This window comes from Notothenia rossii (assembly GCF_949606895.1).
Source record: "Notothenia rossii genome assembly, chromosome: 7".
NCBI classification, from domain to species: domain Eukaryota; kingdom Metazoa; phylum Chordata; class Actinopteri; order Perciformes; family Nototheniidae; genus Notothenia; species Notothenia rossii.
This window is the reverse complement of record NC_136905.1, coordinates 21,928,918-21,940,218: the sequence shown is the minus strand read 5'-3', so window position 1 is coordinate 21,940,218 and position 11,301 is coordinate 21,928,918. Positions and strand designations below refer to the sequence as shown.

General features: G+C 40.6%; 1 protein-coding gene across 1 annotated transcript in view; it reads right to left on the bottom strand.

Annotated features, from left to right (window-relative positions):
* Positions 1-942: 942 nt before the first annotated feature.
* ptprub (protein tyrosine phosphatase receptor type Ub) overlaps positions 943-11,301 on the bottom strand; it is a 153,360-nt gene continuing 143,001 nt past the window's right edge. Inside the window, exons 26-29 of the mRNA XM_079692435.1 lie at positions 11,130-11,255; positions 9,132-9,289; positions 3,676-3,811; positions 943-3,566 (exon numbers count right to left, since the gene is read on the bottom strand). Coding sequence (XP_079548561.1) covers positions 3,504-3,566; positions 3,676-3,811; positions 9,132-9,289; positions 11,130-11,255 — 483 coding nt within the window. The 3' untranslated portion in view covers positions 943-3,503. The remainder of the gene's footprint in view (positions 3,567-3,675; positions 3,812-9,131; positions 9,290-11,129; positions 11,256-11,301) is intronic.

Sequence of the window (11,301 nt, the reverse complement as noted above, 5' to 3'; positions counted from 1 at the left end):
ACAAAACCCAGTTGGATCTCGGCCCCATGATTAGTTACCTTACACATGGCTGTCATTACACCCTCAGAATTAAATGATAAGATTCCAATTACCTTCTAATTTAAACCACCGGTCACATTTGAGACGAGGATGATGGAGCCTGCCGCTAAGGATTTCAGGTTGTATTACTTTTCTGCAGGTAAAAAAGGAAATTGAGAAAATCTTTTAGATTAAAATAGGATAGTGTAAATGACCTGCCTCCATGAAAAAGCTCCTTATGCATGTCTTGTTAAATCTATAATGCATTTTTTCTCCTGCTCACTGTCATGACAAATGAAAAATCTTATCAAAGGAACTTTTTACATTAACAATATCTGAACTTGTTTTTAAGGTTTATCAATCTCCAAATGTGTTAAATGCAAATCCAGAGGGCCTGCATTTTCTTCATCCCAACAGTAGGGGGTTCTTGTCCTCTAATTAATCCGGCTTGTCCCCCTCCTAAACACTGGATCAGTTTGCAGGACTGCTGCATTATTCAACGTAGCCGTGGGTGAGAGGAAGTCTGTGGTCTGGAGTCACCTTACTCTGGGCCGAGCGGCAAAGCGAGACAGATGGAGAAGGATGAGAGGGATAAATGAAAGTAATGGAAGAGGAGTTGAGGAAGGGGGAAGGTGAGAGGAGGAGGGTGATGAAAGGGGGGAAAGGGGAAAGAAATAAAGAGAGAGCTTAAAAAGAAGAGAGAGATCAAATGGTCGATGTGGTTCAAAGCGAAGGGTAACAACTAAAAGGCCACATCCGTATGAGAAACCGCAGAAGGGTCAGAGGTTCGTAGACAGGAAGTCCATGTCCAGCTTTCAATTCTTTGCTTCTGCTGACAAACCATAAAAAAAAACACACTGACTTTTTTTGTTGCCGTGTATGCTTTTCTGACAGAACACCCAATGATGAGTTGACAACAATATGTCTCTTTCTCCCTTCTTTTATTGTTGATCACTGTTATTCTTCAGAACCAACCCTTTTTCCCCGACCTCAAAATACATCCATCTCCTCCGTCTCTCTCTTTAAATATACACACTGCGCCCACAAATACAAGGTTCATGTCATGTACCATCGCTTCATACAGAAACACACATCTGAAATCAGCGGCAATCGTCGTTTAGAGAGCCGTCATAATAGAAAGCTTTGGAATGGCAAAAGTACATTGCGCTCACACAGTCTGAAAACAAAGCTGTTGAAATAAACTATGTGGATCAGGATATACTGAAAGTAACAAAATGAAATACAAAGCAGACAATAAATCCATACATGCTTTGACAGACCTGTTTTACTCAGAGAGGAATGAACCATCAGGGAGACTCAGTTCACACTCGGCTGTTAAAAGTTCTGGCAATAAACTCACAAAATGGTCATTTACAGCACATTCACCTTGGTGGTTATGTAATGGTTACTTACTCTACGTCTTTACTCTTGGCAAACATATAGTATATTATTCACATAGTATTCACATAACATAATATACATCTGTATGTACACATTCCTTCTACCCTCGAGAAAAAGTGTCCAGGCACTTCCTGCAGTGATCCTGGGTCAGATCGCTGACCACAATGTAGCTACCCCATTCTTCATCCTCATCAAAAAACAAGCTGCTCTATCAGTGAGCTGTGGGAGCCTGGTGATGTTGGAACATTGTTAGATTCCTCACATACCCTGGCACTCCCATCTGAACCAGACTGTGAGCTGCGAACTACTGTAGCAACAGAGTTCGCATAGCTGCCATTTCTCAGTTTCTGTGGGCTTCAAGGTGTCTCTGCTTGTTTATAAGGGCAGGTCCTGGAGTGATTACTTTAATGCCTGTCTTGAAATCCTGCACTTGTAAAAATGTCAGGAGATATGATGGTGCATAACATATTTATAAGGGCAATAACGAAGTGAGAAATAGATACTTTCTTGAACATACTGTAATTTAAAAAAATACAAAAGAAATTGCTTCCTGGTTCATTTCACTAGCTGACCATTATGTGGATAATACTGCCTGATGTCAATTGATCCGGGCATTTACAACACTAAAGGTCTGCATGCCTTGTCTGCTAGGTGAAAAAAATGGATTTAATTTGGTCAGACCAGTGGTATCTTAACAGCAGGGTCTGTGGGCAGTATTTGTTATTGTTGCTCTTGTATACCAATATTATTGTAAGATAGGTAAGATGGCCACTATTGGGAGAACACCAGCGGTCAGGCAGTAGCATTTTTCCCTCTGCAAAATGTAAATGCCCCTTTTTATTTATATATATTTTATTTATTTATTTTACACCACTAGGAACAACAACTGAAATTCATGTCAAAACGTATAAAAATTAACCCCCTTCCTGAAAGGGTGGTGATACAATTCAAACTGGTTACGCTTGCTTTACAGTACAACCAAATGCCTCAGACAACAAGAGTAAAAGGAGCCACGGAGTCAAACCTGAAACGCAGCACTGGTTGAGACACTTCACCACGGCATTAATGGAACATCATTTTTCATCACGATGGCATGTCAGTACATTTCCAGCAGATTCCCCCCCTCTTTCTCCTCGTCCTTTTTTCCTTCCCGCTGGGTATAAAATACAAACAATCACTTTGGAGCTAGAACAATAGCTGATGCAGTACATAGTGTATGTTTGTAGGCATACATCAAGATGAAGCAGTAGAGCAAAGTAAAGAGAGGATTCAAGTCAGTCGATGGGATTGGCACTGTGACAGTAATGAGACGGGAATCTTCAGTGGTGACACCAGGCCCGGTGCTGTGGTCCCTGGAAACATCCACCAATAGCACACATGGTAATCCAGCACAAACATTATGGCAAAATACAACACATTGCACTACTGTACAGCTTCTGCATCAACACTGTTGAGGGCTGGGCTATCCTAATGCCGTAGGTCCTTGTTAAAATATCGTGTTGCTGTTTATTCACCAATAGGAAAACCTTTTAGATGTATTCAATGATTTGAATAATCTGTCCTATCAATAGAGATTAAGGCAGTTTATGGTATGGTAGATAAGTCATGCCACAACCGCAGAGCACTGCTGTTGTATGTAGCTCTTGAAAGAGAATAGAATGCTTCCACGTTTAGATAATGCTGTTGTGACTCTGCACTTTCATCCAGCCCCCTCGCTTTTTAAACACGATGAAACAAAGCCAAGGTGGCCCCTCTTCAGAATAGACAGGTCCATTTTGTTGCTCAGAATATTGTTTGGCTGCTACAGAGACCCTCTGCACAAAAGAGCTTTAGTCCGGAGGCAAAGAGGACCAAGAAAAGCACAAAAAATATCAAAAGAGATAAACATCACCAACAAGGAGGAAATCACAGCTGTACATTAAAGGTTAAAAGTTAGAACCTTGATCTTGTTTTTTTTTTCTTCTCTCTTTCTTTGCAGTCCGTTCAAACCATAGGTCCAAACACTAAAGTAGAGGGGTCTCTGGGGGGCTTTCAGTTGAATCTCCAGCTGACGGGATGTCTTCGCTGTGGTGAATATTTGGTTGCTATCTCCCTTCAAAGCAGTCCAAGTACTCCAGGACAAGGTCATAGCAGAATCGATACTGGTCCTGAGGAAAAATACAATATTCTTCAATTAAAAATAATAAAATAACATCATCATAGGCATATTCTTGCCAATTGAAAACACCCAGTTTATTTATTTACAGACGCTCTCACCAGGGACTCCACCATATTGGGTTTGCAGTTGCGTAGAGTTTTGACCGCATAGAAGATGTCCACCATGTTCTGGTACTGGATCATCTCAAGGAGAATGTTGCTGGCACAGAGGGTCCCACTACGACCACCACCGTTACTGCAGATTAGTTTGAGAAAATACAAACAAAATACAAATCTTCAAGAAAAGCCTTTTGTATTTTATATCAAACCAAATCAAATCAAAATGTATTACAGCCCCAAATCACAATAAATGCCTCAAAAGGGCTGTACAAAGCAAACAAAAGCAAAGACAAAAACAAAATACAAACGTCATAGCATAAAAATTATGAAATCTTTATACAACAACATAAGTATTGCCATGTGATAAAAGCATGTGACTGAAGTGATGCTAGTGTAGATGGAAACTAGGTGATGGAAATTAGTTGACAAGGAAGACAGATGCGAAGAGATGGGTTTTGAGTTTGCTTTTAAAGGAGTCAACGGAAATAGCTTTGCAGATCTGAAATGGAAGACGATTCCAAAGGAGAGGTGCTCGGAATGAAAAGGTTCTGCCGCCTACAGATGATTTGTGAATTCTGGGGATGGAAAGGAGACTTGCATTATGTGATCGTGGGAGCCTGGTAGATATTCGGGGGGTGATTAATGATGATAGATATGGAGGTGCTAGTCCATGTAAGATTTTAAAGTTTAACAGTAAAATCTTGAAGTCTGATCTTATGTGAATCGGGAGCCAATGCAATAAAATGAGAACAGGGGTGATATGATCAAATGTTCTGGTTCTGGTTAATATCCTGGCAGCTGTGTTTTGAACCAGTTGTAGTTAGGCGGTTGCTGATTTTGGTAGCCCGGAGAAAAGTGAATTGCAGTAGTCCAACCGAGATGAAACAAAAGCATGGATTAAAGTCTTAGCATCGGCTAGGGAAAGCATGGGACGAATCTTTGAAATGTTCCGAAGGTGGAAAAAAACTGTTTTTGTGATGTCTTTAAACTTTTAAGCCTCAAGCCTGTTTTTCAGGTCTCAGACTTGAAAATGACATTCCCAGAACAAATAACTATATCTTCACTTCTAAAAGGGGTAAATTCTAATCTTTTTTCTCAAAGCAATGATACACCTGTGAGTTGGATGTAGAAAAGTCAGAATCAATATAGATGTTTTTATTTGAATGAATTATTTTCTGAAGAGCAGTTTTTGAAGACAACAAAGTGAGATCTCCTGGTTAAGTACAGTAAGATTTCAACCTGGAAAGAGCAGGGTCAGTGAGTCCTACATGTTTTTCCAAGCGATGGAGTAGAATGTGGTGATCAACTGTGTCGAACGCTGCACTAAGGTCAAGCAGCACCAATATGGATGCAGAGCCATGGTCTGATGCAAGGAGTAGATCATTGACAACTTTCGTTAGTGCAGTTTCTTTACTGTGGAGTTTCCTGAAGCCGTATTGATATGGATTGTGTAGATTATTGATGGAGTTGTTGGGCCACTGCCTTTTCCAGAATTTTGGAAAGGAATGGCAGGTTTGTAATTGGTCTATAGTTGCTGATAACACTAGAGTCCATGTTGTTTTTCTTGAGTAGTGGTTGTATTACCCCTTTTTTAAACGATACATGTACAAATCCAGTAATGAGAGTGTTATTATCTGCAATAGTGGTTCGCTGAGAATCGGGAGAAGGTCCTTTATGTACTTCAAGGGAATAGGATAGAGTACAGAGGTTGTGCATTATAGGAAAGGACCAGTACAGAGAGAGTTTCATGGGTAATTGAGAGGTTGAGAATGCATGGCAGAGGCAGGTCATACAAGATTTCTATGTCCTGGGTGGGAGAAGATGGAGTGGAGGATATTTATTTCTGATATCCACAATTTTAGCTGTGAAGAACTCTATGAAGTCAGAGGCAGTAAGTGAGGTGTTTTGACGGTTTATAGGTTAGATGGGCAACCATATCAAAGAGTCCTCTTCAAACTGTACACAAACGACTGTACGAGAATCCACCCCGAGAATTATATCATCAAATTCTCAGATGATACAACCATCCTTGGCTTAATGCACAAAGGCAGCAGTTCAACGGCTTATCACTCTGAAATAGAGAGATTTGTGCAATGGTGTGATTTTAACCATCTTTTGCTGAATGTGAAGAAGACTGAGAAGATGGTGTGGGACCCAAAGGCAGTGGGTGACCTTAGGCCGGTGGTTATCCAAAATGAACCCATAGCTCAGGTCAGCTCCTATAAGTACTTTGGTGTCTATCTAGATAATATACTCAGCTGGAAGGTGCATGTTGAAGGTCTGTGCTCTAGACTTCAACAGCGATTGTATTTTTTTTGCGTAGACCCCGGGCTTACGGAGTCGAGCAGTAGTTCATGTTACTGTTTCGTCATGCAGTGTTGGAGAGCATCATACAGTAGGTATCACTGCCTGGTATGGTAATTGACACTGCAGTCAAAATCACAGATCGCTCGCCTGGTACAGACTGCTATAAAAATTATGGGGGTCAAAAAACATCCATCTCTCCAAAACATATATGAGCATTCCATTATTAGACAGGCACAACAAATTGTGTCTGATCCCACCTACATACTCCACCTGGAATTCCAGCTCCTACCTTCTGGTAGAAGATTCAGGGTTCCCAAGAGCAGGCTGAACCGCTATAACCATTAAGCTTCTTAACATTCACATGTAATGTAATGAAATGTGCTTCTTAAATGTTGGCCATGAGGGTTATGCAATAGGTCGCCATTGTCAGTATGTGCGTCTGTGTATTGTGTTTGTTCAAACGATGTATGAGAGATGATATTTGTATGTATTTTAATGTTTACTATGTTTGTATATGTACATACGGAATTGCAGGACGGAGTCCAGAACAAATGTCCTTACGGGGACAATAAAGTATATTGTATCGTAAAGAGACATTTTGAGCTATTTTTGTTGTTTTGGATGAGTTCAGAGAAATACTTTGTTCTAGCCGAGCGAAGAGTGCGTTTATTTTCACAGAGGCAGTTGGACCACTCGAGTCGAAAAATGTTGAGTTTGGTTGTTCTCCATTTGTGTTCCAGTTTTCTGCATTTCCGTTTCATAGACCTAGGTTGTACCAGGGTGATGGTTTTGGTCTGGTTCTCCTTTTATAAAAGGGGTACAAAAGAGTTAAAGGCATCCAGCAAAACATGATTGAGAGTGTCAGTGATCGATCGTTGATCGATGGTGATAATAGAAGATTTGAGTTTATCAGCAAGTTTATGAACAGTTGTCAAGTCAGTACGACGGGTAGTATAGGTTTCAGAATGGCTATTAATACGACTAGAAGGTAGTGTGCTCCTAAAAGTAAAGACATAATGATCTGAAAGTGCAGGCAGATGTGGTGACATAGTCATGTCTGAGAGGGTAAGGCCACGTGTTAAAACTAAGTCAAGTGTGTGACCATGGACGTGAGAGGGTACATTGACATGTTATGTGAAATCAGTAGAGTCTATGAGATCTGAATAATGAAATCTCCCATGATTATAAGATTGTCTGATCATGTCAATATGTCACAGAGAAAAGAAGCAAACTCAGAGAAAAATTGTGAATAAGGCCCAGGCGGTTGGTAAACAATTGCTATATAAAATGATTCTTCATTAGCATGCATAAGTAGTAATTCAAAGGATGTAAAACCAGTCATAATAATTTGATTTAGTGACAGAGAACCAGAGTTGTATATTTTTCATTTCATTTAGTCGTTTATTTGAATAGGGATAATGCACATTAATGAACACTTAAGACAAATAATGCTTCAAGTGTAAATATGCCGGATTTTAGCTTTGAGCTCATTTACATCCGTAGTCCCTCACATACAACATATAAGAACGTAAGTATATAGCAGCTAGGCCCCCACCTCTTCTTGATTCACGAGACACTTGCAGGCTGGTGTAGCTAAGGGGTGATGCCTCATTCAGGCTTACAAAGTCACTTGGCTTTAGCCAGGTTTTGTAAAGGCCCATGATATCAATGTTATGGTTGGTTATTATTTCATGGATAAGCAGAGATTTAGAAGACAGTGAGCGAATGTAAATAAAAGCCAATATTCAGAATAATACTTTGCAAAATGGCAGGTCGTGAGGAAGAGGAGGGTTTTATAGAAATTAGGTCATGGAGATTTCTAGCATTGTGGTTGTAAATCTTATTTACAATTCTTTTTTTCTTCTTCTAACAAACAATGTTGACTGGTCTGTCTGCCGCTGATGATGAATGGAACATGTGTGTGAAATATATTGACAAATAGTCATTGATTGAGATAAAACATTTAGACATTTCCTCTAGCCATCATGAGGTTTACATTTTTGGACTTCAATAAGATTCTCCCTTCAGGGTGAGTTGTAATGGTTTTTAATGATCTACCAACAAGAGCTTTTTAGCTTTGCCATTCTAAGCAAAAAAATAAGCTTGTGCTGCTTTGCCTTCCATTAGATGAACTGTAGGTTCAGACATCAACTGTCAGTACATTTCAATGTAAACATGTATATTCCCGTCTCCAGCTCGAGCTCCCGAAGACAATAACACAGTATAAGCAGGAAAGAAGGTGTGTAATCTGATAACCCCATTATTGTGTTCATGCTACCTCATGAAAAACACTTGATACCGTTCATACAGCATGCAGATGCAATATCTTGATACAAAATAATGACACAAGAAAAGGAAGGGAAAATCAAGAAATAAGAGCAAGGATCCTTGGAAATATTGTGTTGGTCATCAGAAATAAAAGGCAATATCAATAAAGTGGTGGAGGACAATCCACTTCCTCTCTCCTGAGACATCCGCAGGGAAGGTGGGCATGGAAGCCTCCGCAGCGTATACAGGCAATATTAAGGTAATCAATCGTCGTCAGTGATTTGGCAGTGCTGGATTTACTGTAGTGAGATCCATCGCATTCTGTATTAAGCCATAATTGATTTGATCTCCATAATCTCTTTCCTGGTTGTCGTGGGTAACACTGTGTGACAGCGCTGAGTGATGTGCTTTCGGATGGGGGCGGTGGAGATAAACGTGTGATGGCTTTGCAATGAGCTGGACGGCCCATTCATATTCATCAACGGATGTGCACCCCGGGGGCTTAGGACAACAGAGGGGCATACAACGACACACACTGCACTACACCACAATTTGATTTTCGACATTATGAAAATACTAGCACGGAAAAATACTTTTCAATGCATCGCATCTCATTGACCCAAAAAAACCCACATAAACCATCACAGTCACAACACGACACAGACTCTTTCTCATCAAACAGTCATGATTCACCATATTTTAACATTTATGTGATTCTCCCCTCTGAGAATAAGATTTTGATTTAAATGCACTTTTAAATGTCACTATCCAACAGCGGTAATGTCCTCTCTGAGACCTTTTCAGAGAGGAACGTATTTCTGCCTTCTCTCTTTCTCTTTTAATTAACAGTCCATGATGTGTGTCGCTAACAGATTACTCACAGGCAGTGGACAACAGTGCGACCTTCTCCACACTCCCTCTGCCATTTGTGCACTTGAGCCAGGAGGTTGAGGAAAGCCTTCTTGGAGTCGGGAACATCTCGATACGCCGACCAGCGCAGGAACTGGAACTGACACACCACTAGCTGGCCCTCTTGGAGCTTGGGATGCAACAGAAAAAAGAAAAATACATGAGTAAACCAGTGCTGTGAGTGCAAGTGTGCTTGCTCCTGTTTGTGTCTGTGTTGAAGTGCATTTTCTGGTTGTTTTAGTATTTTCTGTGTGTGCCTGTTAACACCCGTAGAAGAGTGCTCCCTAGGCTGTGTGCTGGCACTCAGCTGTGCTCACTCAGCAGACTGACTTTGAGATATATAGGTCCGCTGAGGTAAGCTAGGCCCGGGATGTGTGTGTGAGAGGTCCCTGTGTGTTCATAACTTTGTCCCGTGGAATCTCACCTAATACTTAAGGACCAGTGGAGAACTGTAAGTCATGCAAATTGGGCTGGCGAAGACACCAATGATGCACGTAGGAATTGCCTCAATGGAGCTGGGAGTTATACAATGTACTCTTCTTTTTTTTTTGTAATACAACTCACACATACATACGCTTACGATGCACTTTCTTTGACTTTTACTCCCTACCAGTATACATCATTGTCACACACAGGAAGAACACACCCTAAAGCAGTGAGAGGAAGAGGTTTATGTTATTTCTGTGTGATTCGACTTTTCCCACACTGTGTTAAGTTGCCCTCTGCTTGACTGTCGTACGTACTGAGTGCAACAAAGGTGCTCTGGGTGGAGAGGAGAATGACAAGGGCGGTCGACAGAGGAGGTGAGGATGCCAATCAAGAAAGGAAGTTCTGTGCAAAGCATGTCACGCTGCTTCTAATAGCAGCCAAGAAATGCCTTGCATACAGATTTCTTCAATAATTGGGTTGACAGTGATCCGGAGTGGAATGCATGCATGTAATTATGCAAATGTGCAGGCTTTAACCATACCTGCATAGTCACGTAGAATCAACTAAAAAAAATGAGAAAATACCTCCCTGACATCCCCTGTGCTCCCTCTACCATGACAGAGCTGCCAGATACTTTATTTAGCCTGTTTCACAAGGTCTTCCTAATTCTTTAAATGCCACATACTTTGTAAAAATGTGTGACATGGTTTATGAAGAAATGTAAAAGAGTCTGCTATGCAGCTTGAGAAGAGTGTCCTGCCACGGAAGATATGCAATGCATTATGATGATAAAAGCCCCCTCTTTGGTATGCCAACATGCACCTAAGACGCTTATCTAGGAAATGAAAAGAAGAAATTGAAAAAAGGGAAAGAATGACCTTTATTGCCTCTCTGTTAATGGGCTTTTCTTGCAAGTTTGTCATAGAAAACTCTTTTAATATGTATCCCTCATATGGGAACATCTTGGTGCGTCTGGTTCTATTTTCTGGACTGACGAATATCAGAACAATGTCCTTTGTAGTATGTATGATACAATCTATGAACCATTGTTATCTTTTTATTTTTAACATTGTGCTCAGTGCACATCTCCAGGCTATATTCTTTAGAGTGTATTTAAATTGTATTAATTTGACAACCTCCTCTTTCCCTTGAGGCACACACTAGAGAAGCACCGTTGTTTATGCATTAGAAAGAAATATGGATAAATAATGATGCATAGGCAAACACTGTGTGGAAATCCAGCATCAAGTGAAGCACTCATCCTTTGAGTTTGCTTATAAGTAGATGTATAGAAATTCAAATCATAATTTACACAGTATTATTACAACCAAGTCTATAGTTCTTTGACTTTAAGGACTTGTGTCATGTCGTGTTTAGGTGCACATTACAGCTGGTAGCTCTAAATGTACTGGTACAGTAGTCAAATTTGAATTACTGGAGAAGGCCACAGCTAATGCATTTCTAATAAGGTTCATTTTCTTTTTGTGAAATACCACTGAGTGGCACAACATGTCCTGTGCAGGCTTTGTTGAATGACTCACCCGTGTGACATTCTTGACCCGAAACAGACGAGTGATGACATCTTCGTCAGCAGACATGGACAGAAACTCCACCTCCATGGGCCCGTACTGCTGTAGCCCGGGCTCTGGCCAGTACTGAACACACGGCTAAAGACAGAGGGGGAGGTAAATGAAAGAGAGAGAGATTTTTTTT